Raw genomic sequence first — 24895 nt, 5'->3', positions numbered from 1 at the left:
GGTGCTAGGAGAACAACCTGGCTCTCAACATCAACAAAACGAAAGAGCTAATCTTTGACTACAGGATACCTCTCAGAGACCACTCTCCCATCCAGATCGGGGGTGCTGCAGTAAAAAGGGTCAGAAAGTTCAAATTCTTGGGGGTGCACATCACTGAGGATCTCACCTGGGCAGTACAGACGGAGCAGATGGTGAAGAAAGCACAACAACGCCTCTACTGAGAAGACTCAAGAAAGCTGGCATGGGCCCCAAAGTCCTTAAAGCTTTCTACAGAGGCGCCACAGAGACCATCCTGAGTGACTGGCTGCTTCACTGCCTGGTATGGCAGCTGCACTGACCTCAACCGCAAAGCAATGCAGAGGGTTGTGCGAACAGCCGAACGCATCAGCGGATGTGATCTCACCCCCATCGAAGCCCTGTACGACGATCGTTGTGTCAGCAAAGCTCGTGGAATTATGAAGGACTCAAGTCATCCCACCCGCAGACTGTTTGAGATGCTGCCTCATGGAAAAAGTTTTCGCAGTTTCAAAGCCACTGGAAACAGAGTAACAGACTGCAAAAAAGCTTCTTTCCCCGAACAATCAGATACATGAACGAACTGATAAGAACCAGAGCGAAACAGGGCAAAGGAATAACTTCGCTACTACAGGGAAAACATGCACATAGCCTATGTTACTTTTACACTTTTTTACTAGTTTTTTTCTCTTTCTTGCACTCTGTATTATATCTCTTTATAAGCTGTGCTTGCTGTGATTGTGCTATGCTGAAGGACGCTAAACAAAAATATGTTTTACCCTTATGTACCTGTACACAAGATGTAACAATAAAGTACAAGCTTGAACCTTGAACAATAAAAAAGTGAAATGAAATAACAGGCCCCCGCACATTCCATCCCCAGGCGACGACAACCCAAAAGGCGATCCTGAGTGCTGAGCATCAGAACCACACCCTGCCACCCAAAAGGCGAGCAGGCAAACCCATGAAATATTGTTCAGTGCAATACAATATCTGGAGAAGCAGATCATCTGAAGGTGTTTTTATCAACTACTGTAATAGTTAAAATTTAAATAATTGGGAAATTGAGGAACCTGTGGTATGGGCATCATTAATGTAAAGTATACTGTATGTGATTTGTTGTCATTGGGACAAAACATGCAAAAATAATGATATGGTCCTTTAAGTATTTCCTCAATATTAAATGTAACTACAATATTAAAGCCTGCTAGAAAAAGTCAGCATGCCCCTTATCCCCTATAGCATTACAGGCTTACATACAGTTATACAGTATTACCGATAATTTTGTGTTCAGAGGTTTTCTAAAAGGTTCATGATTTGCAGAACTAGCAGATCTACAAGCTCACAAGGCGTCACATTGCAACGAATGGTCATACGCCATCGTATGACAAATAGAAATCAGGGGTTAAGTGGCGGCGGTGGCTCAGGGGTAGAGTGCCTGGATGGTAACCGTAAGGTTGCCAGTTCGAACCCGGGCTCCCCCAGAGTTACTGTCGAAGTGTCCTTGAGCAAGACACTGAACCCCTAATTGCTCCCGATGTGCTAGTTGGTGCCTTGCATGGTTTCCGCTGCCATCGGTGTATGAATGGGTGAATGTAATGCACAATCTCACAATACCATTTACCATTTTGACACATTGTTGTAGATCTACGTCATAACCAATTCAGTGGTTTAGCACCGGTGCCTTAGCCCAGCTCCAGGGTAAACACCATGTCGGGAGTCACGGGTGATTTTGACTATAGACACAGGTCGGACTAATGGCGTGTCTGACTTATGGGCAGTCCCCCAGCAGAGCACCTGAATCGCTAGCCATGCCCATTAAAAAATATGTTCGGACGATTCAGGTCTGGTGATATGTCTATGGCAGCCTCGGTTACAAATCTGAGAACTGCGGCTACAGCCAATCAGCGTTGTTTCACCTTGATGACGTCAAACAACAAACATGGCTGCCCCCACTAAATCGCCCTATGATAAATTGTTTCTTTACAGAAACAACAGGTTTTTAGAAACATCATCATCCGACATATTTTAGCGTGTTTGTTTACATGCTAGTAGCACTCGTTGACCGTGTTCGTGGTTCGAGTTAGCCACATTGACAACGACGTCATCTGCTTTATACAAATTTATAGTACTTGCCAGCATGCATGCAACATCTGGTGATCTTATAGCTTCACTTATTCATTCCCTTTATCATCTTAACACTGCATCTGTGTATCACATTGCAGTTTAGGAGGGAGAATTATACTCGTTTCTCTCACAAACAAGGGATAATTGGGTCATTTCCAGAACGTCCGTGACTGTGAAGAGCAGAGGTCCGTTTCTCAGTGGATTTGTCATCTACAAAGGAATAACACATGTGAGCCCCCTATGCCCCTTGCAAAAATGTGGTATTCTTTTAGGGGAAATTACATTTTCAGCTGGGAGGGAAACCAAGTGGGGAGGGTGATACTTGTCACTAAAGAATTGTATGAAATGGGGTGGCACCTGTCAATAGGGAGTGTTGGGTGGGATCAGAGTAGGACAAAGACTCCTCACTGGTAGGTGAGTCAGTAGAATACAACAGCAGTGGCAACACACAATTTGTGTGGGGGTAATAATATAAATGGAGAAAAAAAAGAAAGTATGACATCAACCACTTAAAAGAAATCCTCTGACATGACATGTTCTCGGTTGATCCATGGTTTTGTGGGCGGCCATAGCTGAGCAGTCTGGGTATAGGACACAGGTCACAGGTTCCATTCCTGTTGCCCACTATGTAAAACTACATTTCTCCTCCAGGATTAACCACACCCCCTTTCCCCTTGTTTCAATGCATTCCCTGTTCCAAACCAAAACACAAAGGTGATTGATGACCTTGGGTGCCAAGTAAAGGCTGTCCTATTTGGTGGAACTTGCCGGATAATCAATTCATCCCACTTACTGTATATCAAGAAGGAATGACTGCCTGAGACTGTATTGGTCTGTAGACGAGATTAACTGTGTCAATTTGAGGAATGTGACAATCCACATAACAAGGAGTTAGAGGATGGCATAGAGAGGGTATAACACAACAAGGGCTCTATTATACATGATTACTACTACTTTGTGATTATTTAAATAATTTCATGAGATATAGAGTACATGCTTCCATGAATGTGACAGTTATTGTGTTAATTTTCAATAAAAAAAAATGTTTATACACAATTTATTACAATGGGAGTCGGGACAATGGGAGTCACCTTGGGATGGAGGTTAGTCATTGAAATATATGAAAAGAGAAGGGAACCCGCACACTCGTATGCTCCAAAAGATAACTTTTATTGACGACGTTTCGAGCCAAGGCTCTTCATCTGGTCAAACTCAAGATGTCAGTGATCCACCCACTTAAATAGACACCCACGGTCACGTTACTAGTCAGTGGGTGGAACTAACACTACATGGTCATTAGATCAAATACTGAAATATAATTAAAAACAGTGTTACACAAATCTCAAATCCACCACAGTGGAGTAAGACAAAAGGACATCATGATTATTAAAGAATCTAAAACAGTGATTCACATAATCAGGTATTATTAATTAGTTAGGCAACAATTCAAATATACAGCATACAATAAAGAAATTACAAAAAGTGGCTGATGGGAAAGTCCTCGTTCATTCCCTTTGGGGACATTGTATTTAGGGTATAAATCCAAAAGGATTCACGCTGTAACAATATTCTATTTAGATCCCCTCCTCGCCTGGGGCATTTTACATGTTCAATCCCCTGGTATCTAAGAGTGTCCTTTTGTCTTACTCCACTGTGGTGGATTTGAGAATTGTGTAACACTGTTTTTAATGATATTTCAGTATTTGATCTAATGACCATGTAGTGTTAGTTCCACCCACTGACTAGTAACGTGACCCGTGGGTGTCTATTTAAGTGGGTGGATCACTGACATCTTGAGTTTGACCAGATGAAGAGCCTCGGCTCGAAACGTCGTCAATAAAAGTTATCTTTTGGAGCATACGAGTGTGCGGGTTCCCTTCTCTTTTCATACTTTTTTAACCCAGCACCTCCATGAAGTGATGTGCGTATTTTTCTATAGTTTCTGTAGTCATTGAAATATACCTGTAGCCATTTTAAGCCCCTGGCTGTCATCTTGGACACCATCTTGAAATTTACACCTTTCTGAAGTTAGATCTTTCTAGATTTTAAATATCTTCTTAAGACAGAGGTGCCAGAATCAGAATCGTCTGTGTCAATTCCTTAGGGGTTAAGTGATATTTGTTTAATATAATAAAAGCATACACATTTTGTGAGGGGCATTCAATCAATTTGTTATTTAACCTTCATAGATGACAAATCAACTGAGAAACAGACCTCCTGCTTTCCATGGTCACGGAGGATCTGGAAATGACCCAAACAACTAACCATGTATCTCTCTAACTTTTAGTTCAGTGTTGAACCACATGAACCCTTGTGTCCCTATTCGGAGGCAAACATTCTGTGAAAATAGCCGATCTGCAAGCTCAATGCATTGCAATGAGACGAATTAGACCGTTCCTCACCCAGGAATCAGCCCAGCTCCTAATCCAGACAACAGTCTTGTCAAAACTCGACTATTGTAACTCCCTCCTTACTGGCCTACCAGCATGTGCACTTAAGCCTCTCCAGCTGATCCAAAATGCCGCAGCTCGCTTGGTCTTCAACCAGCCAAAATTCTCACATGTCTCCCCCCTGGTCCGCTCCCTCCACTGGCTCCCGGTCGCTGCCCGCACAGAATATAAAACTCTGATGCTGTCATTCAAAGCAACCAAAGGTATGGCTCCCCCATATCTTGCAAGTATGATTGAACTCTACAAACCCTCACGCGCACTCAAATCAGCCAACGCAGGGAAGCTGGAAGTACCCTCACTAAAAACGCCGGGACACGTCCCAAACTCTTCTCCCTTCTGGCTCCAAAACTGTGGAATGCACTTCCCATTGCAGTCAGAACTGCAGAATCACTCCCATTCTTCCGCCGTAGTCTGAAAACGCACCTTTTCAGACTCCATCATGGCCCATAGCACTTACCCTACCCCCTTAGGTAGTAACTTAGATAGCATTTGATACAGACTTATAGCATGTTATGTAGACAGCACTATAATTGCATTGTATAAAGTCATAGCACGCCATAGTACATGTATAGCATAGTAGTATATATGTATAGTTTATATGTATAGTTTCATTATATAGATATTCCACTGTTACTTTCTTAGCTTACGCATGTTTCATGATAAATGCTTTTATGTGATGTATTCCCATGCTTTTTGTTCTTGCTTAATGTAAGTCGCTCTGGATTAAGAGCGTCTGCTAAATGCCTAAATTGTAAATTGTTGTGAGGTAATTTTCTGGGTAGAAATTAGTGTATAGGAGGGGAAATTGAGGGGGGCACTGCATGCGGTAGTGGAACTCTGGTCAAGTTTAACTGGTTAACAGGTTGTTTTCAAGAAACATGTGTGGGGAATGGGGATACGTCCAGGGGATACATCCAGTGCAGTGTGAAAGGCCCTGCCCGGGAAGCTGTCATCTTTTCGGCCCACTGAGTACACATGCTATTGTTGATGAGCTCAAAGCCAGCAGCCATTCCATGACCTATCATGGAATGTTCACCTCCCAGTAGTCTTGGCAACCCCTTGATCTATGCAAACAGTGAGCTGTTGTGTTATCACTTCAGAATCAATAGGATTACAAGAGAGAGAGAGAGAGAGAGAGAGAGAGAGAGAGAGCATAATGCATTGTTTAAGTAATACGCTATGGCAATGGCAAAAAAAAAAAAAAATGTTTAAATGGAATTTCATTTTTTTAAACATGTAGCTACTAAATCAAAAATATCAAAAGGAACATTATGAGTTCAACTTCCTCTTGATCCACACATCCATGGCCTGTGATATTTTTATGTTTTATTAAATTTGTATTCTCTCAACATGCGAGCTCCCTGCCTTTTGTAGCTATACTATAATTGAATCTGTTCCTTTGGGTACATTTCCATGGGTACTGCAAAGACTATATGGTAACCATTGTCCTGTCATTTGCAATGGTAAAAGCTAAAACACTGGTTCTCAATGTGGGGTCCACCAAGCGTCCAAAATGACCCTTATACAGTTATGTAGACTGAAACTCTTGAGAATGTACATATATTATCATGTTTTACAGTAGGGGGGGGGGGGGGGTCCATGCATGGCCTAATGCAATAACTTGGGAAGGATCCTTGAAATTAAATTGTAAGCCGCCCTACCACTTGCTGTTTACATTCTGACTATAGTAAGAAGTAGACCTATTCAATAAAAAAGCTCTTGGGCCTTGTAGTTGTAGTTTACATTAATCCGTGCACTAGTCAGTAGTCACTAGTGGGCAGAGCTATTACGCACGCACGGTGGTGGGTTGTGATTTGCCAGACGGAGCCCTCCTCCTCCTCCCACCTCCTCGGGGGGGCAACTTCTGACTGGAGGCTGCGGGCGGAGCCGGTTACCATAACAGATAAATTGTGCGCGGTACAATAGGTGGAGCCGGGTACGAGACTGTCCTTTCACATTTCCTGTACAGGGACAGTACAGTCAGTGGTCTCTGTCTTCTGCTCTGTACCTCAAAAACAGGGCCGTTAAATCACGCTGATTTGAAAAGGGAAATTATTACAACCACAGGAGAGCAACATGTCGGCGAATAAAGACGCGGACGGGTGGAAGACCTTTCTGTGGAATTCAGAGCGGAGGGAGTTTCTGGGACGCACAGGCAGCAGTTGGTGTAAGTAAAGATACTTGAATTATTTCAACCACTTAACCCCTATAGATACTTATTTGACCCCGGCACTCTAGTGAGCGGTAGACAGACCACCGTTTACGCCACATATTTTCGCGGAAATAGCCGACCCACAACTAGCCTACAAGCTCACAAAGACGCCTTGTTGTGACTTGTGAGCATGTAGATCAGCTGTTTTCGCCCAATGTTTGCCCCCCACAACAGGGGCGCTAGGGCTCATCAAAATATTGAAATGCCGCCGTGACTACTTTGGTACGACGTTATTAACACACAAGGATCCATTTTCCTCTCGGTTTCCCCTGGCTTTGAGCACCTGTTAGAGCTCACGGTTTGGCCGTGCCACTGCCAGGCCATGCTGTGTCGTGACTCGTGATTTCACAAGAAAGAACATACAATACATGCGACAGCAGCGACACGGACAAATAAAATACACACGATCCAACTGACTTAAGGATTTAATACATACTTTATAAAACCCTAAAGGCACCGCCAGTAGCCTATATTCGTGTGATTTATGCGCTCTACACTTATAGATTCCATATAACTAACTGACGGTTGGTTGTACTGGTTAGTTAATGATTAACATCGTTAACTGTAAAAACCAGATGAGTCCATTCATTGATGAACGCCTCAATCTCCGCGTCCTTTGTAAAGAAAAAGGTCATTTTGAAGGACGACCTGTTGTTGAGACAGAGTTTCTATTTAAACCAAACACAAGCGGACCCAAAGTTTGATCTGGGTTATAATCGAATCTAGTTGACTACTAGCCTACTTCCTATATTTAACTTAACATGGACAACTGGCGAAACACGACGCCTTTTCCTGTATTCCTCCCGAACATTTAAGACATGTTAACCACGGGACCTGACATGACTCTTCGTTTGTTTCCCCCCTCCTTTCGCTCGAGCTAATGACCTTTAATCTACTTTAATCTGATTTGGTTTGAGCTGCTTAATTTCACTGTTTAAAATGGTTTCATAGTGGAAGAGGAATGCTCGCCCTGCTGGTACATTCAGCTGTTGATTTAAGATCGTGATTGGTCCCAACAGCCACAGCCTTTCAGCACATCCATCGATCAGGCTCTGTCCCATATCGATTTGTCTCTGGTCTATCGATTAGGCCGTGTTCTATTACAACCTCTGTGTGAGTTTTATGACAAGCTGGTCGTGTTCACATGGCCATAAGCAGCTATAGTTGCTAACACTAACACATAAAGAGCAGCTCACGACTCACATGTCTCAACAAGGGCCGCCCCTCCATCTCGAATCTTTTCCCCCCCGCGCGCAGCCCCTTTAATCAGTTGAAAACACTTTTATTAATTAGGCCTACCGTTTTTTTGTTTTGTTTTTACTTGATCATTTCCCAATCGAATTTGATTGCAGTCAACGTCTTACAAGTTACAAAGTTTGATATGAACGCAACAGGTCTTTGATAAAAGAACCGACACGCTGGTCTCTGTATAGGCTACGATATCGTTAGGGTCATTTTGATAACTGGGCTTATAAAATCAAAGGCAAACGTATATATATATAGGCCTAGGCTATATAATGGCACGCCTAACATCTTGGAACTCTTATCACCAAAAATACATTTGATGAGACATTTAATCTCACGTTCTTAACCACTATGCTTCATTTACTTCCAAAGCTTTATGTTAATATGCTACTATTGAGCAGAATGAAGGAACACCGGGTAGCTGTGCATGTCAGAGCTCTGGTGTGAATATTGATGCTTCCAACGTGCACCACAGACTGCTGTTGTATAGGGGAGGTGCTTTCGATTCAAAGAGAGACTGTCAGGGCCATTCACCACCAGTTGGCCCTTTTGGTTATTCCATTACAATGTAAGACTTCTAGTATAGCTTAATTTAGGTTGCAATAGAACAAGTTGAAGTTTCAGAATGAAAAGACCAGAGCATGGAATATTTCACAAATTAAGAAGCACATTTCACATTGTGCACTGGTGTGCCCATGTTGACTGAGTTGACATAACCTTTCAATTCCACTATGAACAGAAGCAAGTGTCATGGCCTAAGCCACTATTCAAACAGTGATTGGCAGTGCAAGTGTCATTCTGGACACTGGTGACTATAATAAATAGTAAATTATTGGAATACATCTGCATCTTGTCATAAATGTCACTGTACCATGAGCGGCAGATTAAATTATAATTGAGTGTTGCTCAACCAGTGGGATACAGAGCAATTCTGACAAGGTTGAGAGAACATAAGCTCATCATACAAAAAAGCTCTTGTGCAGACATGTGGATGTTATAACAATGTAATGAGCCGTAAGCAGAACATTTAGGATCCCAAACTGTGGGCAGGGTTGGTGTGTTTTTCCAGGGAATTAACCTATTGTAGCTGTAGTGTGGGTTAAATTGTCTATTTACCATACATGCATGTTGCTGCAGGCCTGAACGATACCAGGGCCAACATTAGATGCTGTACACACTATAGTAGGCTATATGACGAAACACTGACTGCTCATTTCCCCCATTCTCATTTGAAACATGAAATTCAAACAAGGCCATGGAACAGGATTGCAGTTGCTCTAACCAATGGAGTCCCTCTCAATCCACAGTCTGACTCTGAATGGCTAGAGATAAGGTTTACAACAGTGGAACGGCAGATCAACCTGCCAGGCTGGTTTTGTACTGCAGTGGCTTGTTGAAGCCGTAGTCCTGGCACTTGGCAACGCACTATGGGAAAATGCCCTCAAGGAGTGCCACAATACCTGCACCAAATAAAACAAGAATTGACACTTTGATAGTGGCAGGATCCAGAAGGCATGCGTGTACATGACTCTCAACACATATACAATCAGTCACCTGGGTCACATAAACTTCCGTTCATTTAGGAGCAAATCAATTGACTAAAAGCAGGATCAAAATACCAAAGGTTCATAGTACCAGTTCACAGTATGTGTACCTTTTCAATTAAGTATTTACAAACTGAATTAGCCTACATGTTTAGATGACATAAATCTATACTTTATGTTAATTATGATAATCATTTATTTATTTAGTCCTTTATTTCGAAGAACATCCAGCAAATCACAAAAAGGTCAAATCACCTTCAGATGAAATGTCACAGACTGTCATCTGAATGACAGATGACAGAATGTCAAGAGGTTACAGTAAACACAGACAAGCAGAATGTGATTCAATAGATGAAGACATTAGCTGTAAAGTAACTCCCAATAGCTCCAATGATGTTTGTGTTAATCTGAAAGAGAAATACATTAACTCTAAAGCCCTAACCACACCAGAGGGTCGCCATGTATACGTGCAACCATTATACCCAATGGCAGTTACATTGGTGTGGTTTGTTGCAAGGAGTTGCAGCTGGTTTGGGCCTTAAGAATTGTATTATTCTAACAATGCCAAAGTACTCTATATTTACATGCAAGTCTATATTTACACCCAAGTTCACCCAGAAGGACATTCAAGTCAGTTTAGGTACAACTTGTTGAACAATGCATGCTGCATTTACAGTACACAGTTGGGGGGATTTATAAACTGTTGTAAGTAACCATGTTCCTAAACCTCTATTACCAAGAACAGCTTGAGTCAGTTCTACTGTAATGGTTTGTAGACAGACTGAACCCATGATAACCTACAACCTGCAAACAAACTAATCAGACCCAAATAAATCGCTGATTATACATGTATAAAATGAATGGGATTCAAAGCACACGCATATAAAAACCAATAAAGGTTCAACACAATTTAAATTAGCTTTAACTCCAAGTTTCTGTCAACACCTTGGACTATACTGTCCAAAGTACCAAAGACAAAGAGATTAGAGATCCTGGTGTCTCCTCACTTTCCATAGTAAAGCTTTTATGCCAAACCTGTTTGTAACAGCCTATAAGAGGGGGAGGGTCAAAATGAGTGCTGACAGTGGCACTGCCACTGACCAGAATACATGACTCACAAGTCATACTGGAACTACGGCTTTCCCTCAGATTGAAACACAAAGCACCCAATTGGGCAAGTGTTGAATTTCCATTGTTGTAAACATTTTGTTACACTAAGATGAGAAATTGGACTCTCACTTGTTCAAATGTAAACTATCACACAGCACTGCATCTGTTATGAATAATAGTTAGACTGGTTAGTTTATGCCAACATAATTTCCATTATCTACTGTAGAGCCAATGTCAGGGAAAGCAACTTGCTATGTTGGGTTACATTTTTCAGACAACAGTCTCATTCATTCACGTACATTTTTGACTGCAAAGCAGAAAAGAAAAAAATATATAACTTATCAAGAGCTGCATTATGAATATATTTCCATTGTATAAACTAAGTAACTTTGGCCAGGAAGTTCCCACTTGTGTCTATGTCAAACAGAGGAAGGGATGTGCTGTCCACCGACATATCATCACATCAGCAAATGTGTGAGAAAATATTACATTTGTAAATAACTACGTGCCTCCTTTCATTTTCCACAGTTAAGATCTTCTTGTTCTACGTGATATTCTATGGATGCTTGGCTGGGATCTTCATTGGGACCATTCAGGCATTACTGCTTACATTAAGTAACTACAAACCTACCTATCAAGACAGAGTCGCTCCCCCAGGTAATTATTTGTGCATACTTTTCCCTGATGATATATGATCTGTTATTGCATTGAACATTTTAACAAATCATGACTTTACAGCAAGCCGTTACTACTTATTAATTAGAGCATTTCTGGAAGTTTGCTTTAAAGAATACAGCTTCACACCGGGCAGCAAATCTCTAGTCTTGTTTTTTTTGTAAACAAGTAATCATCCAAGGCTGCCATAATGCTCCACTGCTGTTACCATGGAGTTGTTGGTGTTGCGTTGCATTATTTGAAAAATGTCTGTGTGAGCAGCTCCTCACTATTAAAAGTCTGTGTGACCTTAAACAGGTTCAGCCATTTTGTCCTTCACTCCTCTCCTCTCTCAGCCAGTCAATGTTTTCCCCCTCAGGCTGCCGGGGAAGTGCCTCCGTTTTTTGTGTTCATGTGAATCATGTAATGCTTCATGTAGCTATTGAACATAATCTATCTGGTGTGTGTGGGGGGGGGGGGGGGCAGAAGGCATAACATAACATATGCAGAAGGCATAACATGTTGACATGGCTTAGTTAAATATGACTGTCCAGCTTTTTGTTTATTTTACTCGTTGAAAAATATTGTTACTTTCCCCAACAAAGAGCTTAGTTTTTTTTTGCCAATGACCATTCCTTCTGCTGTGTGTAATCTCTCGAGCACGTTTTGCATGCGTTTGCAGGCCCCTACACTGCCTATTATAAAATAATAAAGCGTAACTTTATCAAATAAATTAAAATAAAATAAATAATAATGAAAAGAAAGAGTTCTAAGGTTAGTTAATGAACACTGAGGATTTGTGAGTGTGTAGTAGCCTACTGCTGGAATAGCTGCTGTTAAGTTGGGAGACAGAGCGCCGTTCCGTTCCCTTGGTGCCGAGCAGGCATCGCCTCCCCCGTCAGCCGTGTGCCAGCGCCTGCTTGCCTTTAGCAGCACATGCTGTCGTCTCGCTCGGCGGTATTTTTAGCAGCCATTGTAACGCCGACTGGACTTTTTCGTGCACATGACATGGGGGGTTAGCCTGTCGGCCATTTCCTTCTAGCAAAACAAAAAAAAAAGTAAAGAAGTACCAAAAGGCGCGCGGTACCAACACGACGACACACAAGTAGGTGTGGAAGTGTTTAGAGTTGAAGTGAGTTTCCATTGGAGGCATGATAAAGCAGGAGCAAGACGGAGGGGGGGGGGCTGTCGCGCCGATGTACAAGCTCACATCGCATCGCTTTCCCCCACGCGCTTGTGAGCTTGTAGATCGGTGATTTTTCAGGCAAGCTCCATGTAGAAAGTCTCCGCCTCCTCTCTCTCTGACTGGGGCGAAAAGTTTCCATTGTGCAGAGTCACACACGTGAGAGACTGGTGGAGTGAGTGGAGTGGGGGCAGGGAGGAGGGTAGGGTGGTGGCGGTGGGGTCGGTATTAACTTTCCCTGGTATTAAAATGACAACGTGGTAAAACACTCATTCCTCCGCCTCCGTGTTTTACATATCAATTGGTTTTCATTCATTAGCATTTTAAAACCTGACAAAGAGAGCCAATGAAACCGAAAGAAGGTCAATAAAACCGTGATGCAAGTTTGCTGTTGTCATCTCCCACTCTCTCTACACTTGACGCCACGCCTCACGACGTAGGCCTCGCGCTCAACAAGGTCTGTCTGTGGAAAATTACTGCTGTAGTAATAGCTGACAGCTGACACACAGAACCCATCTGAGGAAAGCCCAAGACCCTTAGCTTATCTATAGTGTCCCTACTCCCTAGATAACAGACTACACTATACCTAAATAACACCCTCTTGTCTTTAGAATTGTATAGAATTGTGAAATATTAGAATAATATAGCATTGTGCTTGTGAATTGTGTACTTGAAATGTTCTGTGTTGTCGCTCTCTCTCTCTCACACACACACACACACACACACACACACACACACACACACACACACACACACACACACAGACACACAGATGGAACTTAACATTTTATAATAAATGTTTCTGTGCTATGTGGTCAGTTCATTCATTAATTTAACTGGTGCCACACATTCACATTCCACCAGTGAACACTGAGTGTTGATGATAGTCTGTGGACCAAAACGTCCGCTCTGTATAACTTAATTTCACCATGTCACTTTTGAACTTCAAGTAAAGACTTTTTCTTGCTATTTTCTTGAATCTTGCAGAATGAGTCTCTTGCATCTCGCAAGAGCCTCATTCTTCCTTCAGTGTGCGAGCCCCTTCCTTTTGCTTATGGACATTCATGCTGGCCTCTCGTACGTACAGCCCTAGAGTAAGCCTTGAGTTTAGAGCGCAAACTTCCCTACCTCCTTCATCTAACATCATTCAATTTCTTTGTGTTATGTATTGTGATCACAGTGGTTTGTTATGTTCCTCAGGTCTATCGCACACCCCACGCTCTGAAAAGCATGAGATCTCCTTCAACATAAATGACGCAACAACCTACTCCAAGTACACCTCAGCCATTAAGGAATTCCTAAAAGCCTATGATGATGAACCTCAGAAAGAAGATTCAAAATTCGAGAACTGTGGAGGCAAGTACCGTTACTGTACACGCACACCAATCACATGGGCAAGGCCATTCTATCATAATTGTTATGTAATATAATATTTAACCAACACCTGGCCAAGATTGAAAGAAATGTACTTGGTGGTTCATTGCTAAAAGTACTTACGATACAGTACTAAGTACATTTTCCTAATATGAACTTAGTTTGTGCCTCTTTTCGGGCAATACCACCATTAAGTACTTTCAACCTGGCGTCTCTATTTTGGGTTTGTCATTGTAGCCTAAAATGTAAAAATCAAACATTGTATGTTTCTAAATAATGAAAATAGCAATGTACAAGCTCACAAAGTGTCATAATGCAATGCATTATGAGCTTGTAGATTGGATATTTTAAGTATAAATAGGTCTTACTCTTAACGATCCCTATTCTTGCGGAATCATTGGTGCATTGTGAGCTTGTAGATCGGCTGTCTTCGGCGAAGACATTTGATGTTGAGGGGAAAAGAGTGGACCAAGTACAGAGCCGATCCGGTCAAGTTTACTAAGTATTTAGGGTTGAAGTTAAGTGGTTTAAGGCTCATGCATAGTCTGGATTTTCGGTGGTTAGGTGACCACCGAACTACAACATGACGTTACGAGTCGCGGTGAAGAGCAAACCACCGCCACCGCTCCAGCCCTTCTCTCTGTTTTTACTCATCACCGCTCAACGTTATTTCAGCTCCGGTGGTCACCTCACCACCGAAAATCCAGACTATGAATAGGCCTTAAGTCAGATTAACAATGAATCACTAAATCATCATGTAGTCACTAAAGCTTATTTAGTATTTACCATCGTATGACGGTGTCACTAGTTGACAAGAACCGATCTTCAAGCTAAGAACCCGTTGGGATGCGACGTTGTATAAACTATGGTGGTGACAAATATTGCTGTCGCTCAACTGCTGTATGCATTTATAGATGTGTCTAACATATCCTTTGTTCACATCATCCACAGAAATAGCCGACACATACAAGATGCGCGGGGATCTGGAACCTGACGTCCTGGGAGCGAGGAAAACGTGCCGCTTCAGCAAGACTTGGCTGGGAGCCTGCTCCGGGGCAACCGACGTCGACACATACGGATTCAAGGAGGGAAAGCCATGCTTGATCGTCAAGCTTAACAGGATTGTCTACTTCTTACCACGGGTATGCATAGTTTTTTTCTGAGCCTTTGTTATTATGGACCACAATACAGTAATAACAACGAAAGATTGTTTAGTAATTCACAAGGAGGGAAAGAAAGTGTAGATGTTCTACTAGAGTAAACTAACGGGGACTTGGATAGGTCTAAGACCACATGGCAGGTGGAAGAAACTGTATTGACACCTGTGAGCATCATATTGGTATATTTGCCAGGGTCACAAAACGCATTAATCTTTTTCAAATCTTTGTAACCATGTTCATGTCCATGTTCAGTTCAGTAGTAAATTCAGTTTCAGCTTTGAGCAGGTGATGGCTGCCCAGAGGCACTGCTCAGGGGAGCTGTGAAAGGTTAAAGTGTCTTGATCACAGACACTTCAATACGTATACTGGGTGTACCAGGAGGCGGACCGGTGACCTTCTGATTACCAGACAGCCTCTAGCTACCCACTAATAAACAAAAAAAGCATACATACATATATATATATATATATATATATATGTGTGTGTGTGTGTGTGTGTGTGTGTGTGTGTGTGTGTTCTTAGTGTCGATGAACCTTAACTGGCTCATTAACAGTTTGAATGTGGATTGTGTGAATTGTCCCTGAAACATAAACCAATCAATACAAATAAATAGTATTAGGAACACAAGTTTTGTTCAGGTGGAACAGCAGTTCTTGTTCCACAAGGTACAGGGAAAGCAGCAGGATGTCATGACAATGGGGGGAAGCAGTAGCGAAAGACTGAGCCACTCAATGCAAAGCAATGTCAATCAAATGGAGCTAAGTTCACCCTGTGTTAGTGCATTGCTGCTTGCCTTGCTTTAGCATGTGCAATTTTCAGTTCTCATGCAGTTGCAGTCTGCGGCTGTAGAACATATGCAACATATGCAGAGATATAACTATTAGCTTGATTGCCATTCAATTCGCTCTGCTCCAAGGAGAATGCACCCTACTGATTTGGTTGCCTTTCCTGTAGTGTTTTCTTTGTTTGTTAAAAATAAAAAGCTTTATATTCTGATAGTAATCACTGGCACTGCTATATTGTTAGTTCAGGAACAGGGATCTCATCTCTCCACTCAGGAGAAAGTACACATGTATCTTTTTAAAATGTAATTTCTTTCTTATTTTTTTCATAATTTCCAATTTCTCTTGTTTATCCTGTAGGAGTATGAGTTCTCCATCCTGATAGCATGAAATTGGTATCCCAACCCGAAAATGTAATTTCGGTTTACAGAGCGGGAGAGACAGTTAGACCCCCGTTACAGAACACTCTCATGACTCACATTACTATCTGATTTAATTGATTTGATCTGTACTCAGTAGAAAATTATCAATTACACTAACTTTAACTAACATTGCAAGCTCCAACCTTGCAAGCTGCAACCAATCACATTTGGCTATGACTTTACTTTCAGAGTTGTGGAGTGGTTAGTGTGCACTCCGAGTGCCCCCACAGTGCTGTGCTCTCTGAATGTTGAAATGATCCACTCTGAGTTTCCCATCTACCAGAGAGCACCTCGGGTGCGCTCCAGCGCTCTTCGAGCTTATTTATGAATGCACTATTTGTGAATTTTATCATGCAAGTCTAGCCATAATCTATCCACCCAAAATGTAGAATAAGACAACAGAATGTGTATGGTCTTGTTTAATCAAACCCTTTCTCTCTTTCCAGCCTCCTACCAGCAATGGCTCACTCCCGGCAGCTGTCACCTTAAAGCCCAACCTGATTCCTATCCACTGCACTAGCAAGGTATGTTTCATTTGACTGCACCTGGTTGAGAATCCATTAGTGAACAAATTAATATAATATTGATCATGAAATCTTAAAAAAATTAAAAATAATATTATAAAATGTCCAACTTATAACTCAAACTGAACCCATTTCCTTGCAGAGGACCGGAGAGGAGTCAAAGGTGGGCGAGGTCAAGTACTTTGGCTTTGGTGGTGGCTTCCCTCTCCAGTACTACCCATACTATGGCAAACTCCTGCAACCCCAATACCTCCAGCCCCTGGTGGCCATTCAGTTCGGCAACATCACCTTCAACGAGGATATCCGCGTCGAGTGCAAAGTGTTCGGAGGGAACATTGATTACAGCGAAAAAGACCGCTACCAGGGACGCTTTGACGTCAAGTTCACCATCTCTACGTGACCTCAGTTAATGAAAATAGCTCCTTTTATTCTCTATCCCATTCTAAAAAAAAAACAAATAAATTAATGTAGAGAGAGAGAAGACAGAAAAAAAAGGTTAAAATAAACACAACTAGTCTTGGAACAAAAACCATTCATGATATACAGGACCTACACTTAATCTGTGTGCTTTACACTAGCTTCTCTGTGTATTTCAAGGATTAGAATGTACAAAAAAGAAAAAAAGAAAAACAGGAAGAAGAGTAGCAATAGCCAATATTTATTCTACTGTAAATGAAAATATTCCTTGAGCCATGGGACATGTTCATCTATTACTGTAAATCGTAATTCCACTACTGATATGTAGCGAGCAGTGTTTCTGTCCCCAAGTATTTCTTCCCAATGTGGTTTCTATATATTTTTGGAGTGTCCAGTGCCATAGTCTAGTCACATACAATGGCCTTTCCAAGCCATATAATAATCGCTTGTTGTCTTATGTCAGTCAGCTTTAGCGGTCCAAGGTGTGTGTGTTTGTGCGTGCGTGTGTGTTTGTGTGCGCATGTTAATGTTGAGTTGCGCAGCTGCGTGTATATGTGCTCTTACTAACTGAAATACTGGCATGATACTCTGATCCTATTAAGACAGGGGTATCAAACTGGCTGCCCGTGGGCCACTCCGGCTAACATCTTCATAAGTAATGAAACTGGTAAAGCAAAGTGAAGCATTTTGTAGTTATAGGTTACTACTGGCTGAGACATGCAAAAACAACGAGGGCAACACAATTGTTAGCACAGGCCCACATGAAGTCACATTTTGCCCAGTTTGGCCTCCGTGGCGTAAAATAAGTTTGACACCCCTGTTTTAAGACCATGTCTGCACTCCATGGAGACATTTATCTTTCTTTATGATGTCTTTTCAATTGATTGTGGAAGGATACATTTCTAGACACATTTTCTTTATGGTTTGACCTTCGCTATGGCACAGGGTTTCAAGTGGCATTTCTGTTGAATACCGGTATCCACACCTCTGCTTGCTCTGTAATGTAAAGCTTTGTCAGTCCAGCCTGCAAGACTGTCATGTTCATTGAAACACAGTGGCAATTCAGTGCTTTTAAAAATCTGTATTCATTTCATTTCTTTTATTTTTGCTGGAGACATCACATGATGTGGTGTAACTTTCTACTGAATGTTTTAGCCATTTTCATGGTGAAGAATTTTATATTTATGCAGTTGTACATTTTTTTTTCCACAGGAAAAAGTGTAATGTGTGAATCCAATACCAAAGTCGCTGGTCAAAAGTTAGAATATCAGAGGCAATGCAGTACCCCGTGTAATAGGATGTTTAGTCCGTGTAAAAGTGCTTGATTCAATGTGGAACATCAAAACACTTTGTCAGGAGTCCATTCTCTTGTCACTTTATTTAATCTGGATAAGACTGAAACAAATAAATGGAAAAACAAGCCTGTGGTGATGTCTTTGTATGCATGAAAATATGACAGATACTGTATGTATATATACAGATACAGAGTACACAAAATATGTCTTTTATGGTCAATGCTCTTAACTCAAGTCACCCATCCAAAATCTTGAAGAAGTATTGCACCTGTAAACAGAAAATGTTAAGAGTTAACATTAATCGCTTTAGAAAACAGTATTTGATATATAATAGCTAATCCAACGTGTCAGCATACTACAGCCTAGAGTGGAATGTGGTTCATATATTTTTTGGCTTTTTCTGCCTGTATTGATAGGTTGAAAGTAGACTGACAGGAAATGGGGAGAGAGATGGGGAAGAAGACACGCGGCAAAGGCCGTCAGGATCGGGAGTCGCGGCACGCCATCAGGCTAGCTCAGCAGCCTAGGTGCCTAGGTGCTTGAGCTAACCGTACGGGCGAGTGGATCATATTTCATGTCCATTTCTTGCATATAATCTGGTATATTACATTCAGAATTACGCCTTTTCACGAGACCATCTGTCAGGCTGTAATTTAAGTAGCCATGCGACAGGTTTGCAGAGGTGCACAGTGTTCCTATGCAAAAGGTTTTCTGGACTACTATGAACTACCCAGGGGAATGTGGCCAGCTCAGGCAGTCACAGGCTAATGATTAACAAGGAGTCATTTGTCCACACCGCTTCACAGATCAGGAGCTCGCCTCAACAATGACGCGCGAAGGGTCACAGACCCACTCCCTCTGGAAAACAATGGTTTTGTTTCAAATTTCAGTGCCACTTATTTTTTTCAGCCAACTAAAAAAAACACAGTGTGATCAGTGGCTGCACCAACCCACAGAGTGGAGTCATGAGACTTGTTTTAGAACACAAAACAGCACTGACTTAAGTTTTTGTTTGGGGCTAACAAGAACGTAGCATAAATTTGTGCATGGGGTCCGGTTGGAAATCAACGGATCTCCTATTCCCAAGGACAACAAGAAGTACAAAGAGCGGTGGTGTGGGTGTTTTCTACAGTACTTGGAAAAGGAGAATGTGCGCAAGTGAATGAAGTGCCACCTACCTCCAACTCGCCATCTTCAGGGAGGTCTGTACAGTGGACAGCATTGTGTGCTTTGTCTTTGCCATAGAGCGCGCGCAACGTGGTTGGACGTAGATGGCGAGCGATTTCCTGGTGAATGAAAATATTGTTGTTGTTGTATTTCTCTGATAAAAGCATCTGTGACAACAGTATTCGGTGGGAGATGCCAGAAACAGTGCGGACTGAACACTGCATGATGCAGTGTATGCAAACAGCAACAAGTATGAATAGACTACTGTCAAACAAAGTAGGATGAAAATACTGTGACGGCAAGTAATAATGACATAACAGACTAGATTAATTTATAAGTAAATATCAAAGACTTCGGTATGAATGAGTTATGACACAAAGCGTGACTGAATGTCATCCAGACACTGATTACTAAGTGGTGGAAGTGAAAATTGCCACCACAGTGGAAACATGGTTGCATGAATCATAGTCCTTGCAACAGTCAATGATATGATATATTCTTCCTCTCTACCGGGACAGGACTCTCAAGATATTTTCCATTTTAAAACTCCATTTCAATTTCCTTTTTTTTTTTTTTTTTTTTTTTAGAATTTCCAATAGTTTGGGTAGTAAATATATTAGAAATTACACTGGGTCAGCTGAAAATGGTCGTTTTTCCAAACATTTCAGAGGCCATCTATATTGAGGGCACATGTCCGGCTCATTCCGACCTCTGCTTAGTTACTAAACCCCAAAAATGTTGCTATGTCCCTCAAGGTCACACGACCTTGAGAGGTCGTCTCTTCTGTGCTGTTAATCTCTTCCTGGAGGAAATGCAATCCTCCCACAGGGCTGCATTCAGGGCAGGAGTCATACTGTACATAGAGTAAATAATTATTTATGTGAGACCTATTAGTTCAATGCTTGACAATGGGAGAACATGATCTCGCATGTAGTGACATATTAATAACAAGAGAGCTGTCGACAGCCCTCATGTCAGTAGCGCTGTCAGGACGTAAAAGTGCTGGGACACTATTCCTGATTACTCACATTGTTGTGTATTATCCCGTCTGACACCTTGATCGAGTTGCGACTAAGAGCAACTGCAGTTACTGCACGTATGCAGCCAATACAGGACAACTGTTGCACAGCTAAATGGAAACGGTGCTAGAACATACGGTAGCATGCACCAGCGCCGGTCTGGAAAAATAAATAAATAAATAGACCAGGCATCCCCCAATAATGCGGAGACATTCAGACCCAAATGACCCCCCCCACCTCCGGCACATATGCCTCATGTTATTACTAGTTGTCTTACTTAGACAGTGTGGATAATATAAGAAACAATTGGTCTGCATATTAGATGAAGGCTTGGTTAGTAGTGATGAAGGAATATATTCTTACAGGTGATTTCACACTCCATCATCTGTGTAATTTGAACTGAAGTATTTTTTTCCCCTTTTGGCTACCATACTTCACATACAGATGCCAGTAAAGCCTAAACCGCACCAATGTCCAGTTGCAAGGAGTTGCATTGGCGTGGTTGACCGTAAAACTGATTTGTTGCGACTATTTGTGACTAGTTGCAAGGAGTTGCAACTGGTGCGGTTTGGGCTTAAGAGCAAAACAACACAATGGTCCCCATAGCACAACAAAGAAAGGGTAACATTTTTGTACTCTGCAGTCTGCATAACAGAGCAAGAGATACAATTGTATATTAAACAGGAAGCCATTTCCTATATGTTCTGGTGTTACACACAGAAGAAACGAACCCGTTCCAAGGTCAACCGTGCCAACTTTCTCTCAGAGCCATTCATTTTCCCTGGAAGCAAACACCCACAAGAGGATATTAAAATCTCCAGTTAAATTTGTTGCAATCTACCACAAAAACATGAGGAAACATGAGAAAGAATAGCCTTCTTGATTGTTAAGAATAGCTTGGCTGTTCATTTAGGAAAGGAATGCATTCTTTGCTGTTTTGTTGCAGCTATTAAAAATAATGCAATGTTTGATTTAATGTCTAAGGAATGTCTATAGACTGTGTGATTGTGTACTGTTGTCAGTACGGTGACCTTGACATGGGCAGTCTGTGGTTTCAACTCCACTCCATATGAATCTTGAGCCAACAAGAACAAGCAAGAAATTAAAGGGAGATTTCTACTCTGTCATGAAAGAATTCTTCAGCAAAGTCTCCTCCCTGTAATTGCATTAGCTAACCACTGGCGATCTGCAGTCAGAAGGCTTAATTTCATTTTAATGAGTCCCATTGGATGCCAGACTGATATTCACAGAAGGACTGTTGGCTTTTACAATAATGGGCGCGGTAGGGAGGCCTGATCGTTGAGAGAGACCAACGTCCCATTGAAAGGTCTGTTAGGGGGCACGGTGGCGTAGTCGGTAGTGCTGTTGTCTCACAGCTAGAAGGTCTGGGGTTTGATTCCCACAGGGGACGCTGTGGGCGCCTTCTCTTCTCTGCGTCATCAGTTTGCATGTTTTCCCCGTGTCCCCTAGGGGTAGGTACCCCCACAAAAATGCAGTAATCCTGGTCTCTAAACTACCTCCCCCTGGCTATAGCCGGGGCGCCTGATGGCGGGGAAAGGAACTCGTCGGAATAACGTGTTCCTTCCACGCGCTACGTCCGGCCGGGGAAACTCTCCCCTGTCAGATGAAAAGAAGCAGCTTGGACTACTCATGCACAGAAGGAAGCATGAGGTCAGTCCGCTGCCCCCCCCAGGTTGGCAGAAGAAGTGTAGTGCCCAGGATTACATTAGATAATTGACACTGGGTGAAAAAAATGTGTTGCAAAATCGTGGGATAAAAATTTAATATATATATAAATTTTAAAAAAAAGCTCAATCGCTGGTAATCGAGAGGGAAAATCATGTCCAAAGCCTCTTCAGCCAGACACACCCTACCTGATCCAGCTGTACTGAATGTTCAGTTGTGAAATGCTCCTGCATGTGAGCATTACTTTGCGTAAAAGAATATGCCGAAAGGAATATGCAGTGATACATTTGGAACAGAAATTCTGCTTACCCTGGCTACTGACAAATGCAATATATACAAAGCAAGTAGATAGGTCAATATGTACATGTATGTAAATAAAACAGTGCGATAGATCTCCGTTTGAGTTGTTCCCAACGTACTTTAAACTTTTGGTCCACTTTTGCTCTTCAATATTATCACGATAACAAAATGTTATGTTTTATCACTAACCGAAGCCACAGATAAGAAAACATTACATGGGATATGGAATTTCAATAATTTGTGGCTAAATCATAATAGAATTTCAGGCAATTGCCCAGTAATGAATTTACACTGTGAAAATCTCATTATCACTAATTGGGTAGCATATGAGCCACTGCTGGAAATGGAATAATAAAAAATGTTGTATTGCTGTCGAGTCTGCCCTCCGCCTGACATCAGGCAAACGTGTCATCCCATGTGCTATACAAGTGGTTCACAGAGCGTCAATACTGATGACGCATACATCATTCTGGCTATATGACAACAACTAACCATTTATCTCACACAACCTTTCCTTGCTCACACGAACAACACGAACAAGCTTGCTTGTTCTATTGTCATCGCTGTTGGCCTTGCCAATGATTGTCTTATTTCAGCCGATATAAAAGGACTTACTCAACTTCAGAATTCCATATGCATGGTACATCACAGCAGAGCAATGAAAAAATAGATCTGAAGTTGCAGACTGAAGCTGTTTGTGGAAGTGTGTTATACAGTTATACTATGTGCGGCCTAGCCGACTTTGTACTTGTCCAATACTCTCCTAATAAAGCATAAATTCCTGCTCCGCTCTGGGAAATGGACTAATTCTTTTGTTGGCTCACTGCCAAGGTTACCACAGCCTGGCAATTCTGTGGTAAGGTGACGCTATATCAGTGTCTTGTTACAAATTGCCATTTCCCAAACTAGGGTTTAACCAACAACTATCCATTCAAGCATCGTTTACAAAACGATAAATCCAACACTGTTGCCAGGACGTCACATGACATATCTATTTAAAGGATTGACAATCAATAATTTTTAAACACATACTACAGAGAGAGAAGCAGTGTCCCCCCCAAACATCAACAAAACAACATGACACTGCATACAAGCTAACAGACATCAGTAGACAGTCAGTCCTGACAGCGTGAGGCCACGTGCAGGCTTTGTTGTGACCACCAGGCGCGACTTGTTTGCAGCTGGTCAGCTTGATGTTTATCCAAGCTGCTGATTTCAAAAGCATGAGCATGCTGAGAGGCCAAGCGAGCCCAGACACCAAGAGAAAAGAGAGGGATCGGAAGCCTGTTGTGTCCGTTTGCTTCGATATCAGGGTGCATCACGCAAGTGAGAGACGTGGTCTCATGACAGAGTCGGAGCGACGGGAGGGCGGAATTGAGCATTGGAGGTGTTCACACTGGTATCCTCTTTGGAACAATATCATTTTCACATACGGTAACTACCGGCTGAGTCAACATGTTCATTTTAACCTGGGGAGTGCTGCACCTACGTATACTCTCCTCTGTAGGGTGAGTTACTTTGCATGCCATTGAATAAACTTCAATTCAGACACGAATTCAAGCATTCAGTCCATCAATTCACCATATCCGTCAAGTGAGGTGTTATGCACACAAGACCTATAGCCTACTGTTTATATGTTTTAGCCTTTAATGATCTAGTCTTTAATGAGGTGACATTGATCAATAGCATATCGTTTACTACAAAAGTTTGCGGCCCAGGCCGTAGCGTAACGGTCTGGGCACCGGACTGGTGATCCAGTCGCGGTGTGCCGCGGGTTCGACTCCCGAACCCGACACGGCCTTTACCGCATGTCATCCCCCCATCTCTCTCCCGTTTCCTGTCAGCCTACTATCTGTCCCTTAAAAAATCAATAAAAGGCGTAAGCCGCAAAAAAAAAAGGTTTGCGTGCCGCTAACGCCACAAAAAAACACGAAAACCTGTGACCCATAGAATTAGGTAATGGCTGTCCAGCTTCCCATCAGGCACTGGAAGAAATACTTTGCGGCGCGATGCTAGGGGATAATATTGGTGAAAATAAAGTAAATAAAAATGCAAGCACATTGAATATGGTGAAAGAAGCCTACATTGGTGATCAATGTTGCACGAGGGGTGTGCAGGCACGCCGAGCGCCGTCACGTTAGGAGATAGAACTGGTAGCAGTGTTAGCCTAGCGCAATGCTACAGAAGAGGGGTGTGGAATTAACGCAAA

General features: G+C 42.1%; 2 protein-coding genes across 5 annotated transcripts in view; one reads left to right on the top strand and one right to left on the bottom strand.

Annotated features, from left to right (window-relative positions):
• The window catches only part of nme7 (NME/NM23 family member 7), a 62879-nt gene that overhangs the window by 11084 nt on the left and 26900 nt on the right, over positions 1–24895 (bottom strand). For 2 of the 4 annotated variants that reach the window (XM_083766337.1, XM_083766335.1), the window contains exons 11-12: positions 19693–19800; positions 18639–18782 (exon numbers count right to left, since the gene is read on the bottom strand). The exons of the other annotated variants lie outside the window; for them this stretch is intronic. In XM_083766337.1, the coding sequence (XP_083622463.1) occupies positions 18750–18782; positions 19693–19800 (141 nt within the window). In that variant the 3' untranslated portion in view covers positions 18639–18749. Of the gene's footprint in view, positions 1–18638; positions 18783–19692; positions 19801–24895 lie in introns of those variants that run through there. 4 annotated transcript variants of the gene reach the window in all.
• On the top strand, positions 6498–18639 carry atp1b1a (ATPase Na+/K+ transporting subunit beta 1a). Its single transcript, XM_083766342.1, has 6 exons — positions 6498–6759; positions 11232–11360; positions 13741–13896; positions 14866–15056; positions 16725–16802; positions 16945–18639. Exons 1-6 carry the CDS (start codon positions 6669–6671, stop codon positions 17200–17202), a joined length of 903 nt encoding a protein of 300 aa, XP_083622468.1. The 5' UTR covers positions 6498–6668; the 3' UTR covers positions 17203–18639.

Source organism: Protomyctophum parallelum (assembly GCF_964188405.1).
Source record: "Protomyctophum parallelum genome assembly, chromosome: 6".
NCBI classification, from domain to species: domain Eukaryota; kingdom Metazoa; phylum Chordata; class Actinopteri; order Myctophiformes; family Myctophidae; genus Protomyctophum; species Protomyctophum parallelum.
This window is presented reverse-complemented; position numbering and strand designations above follow the sequence as displayed.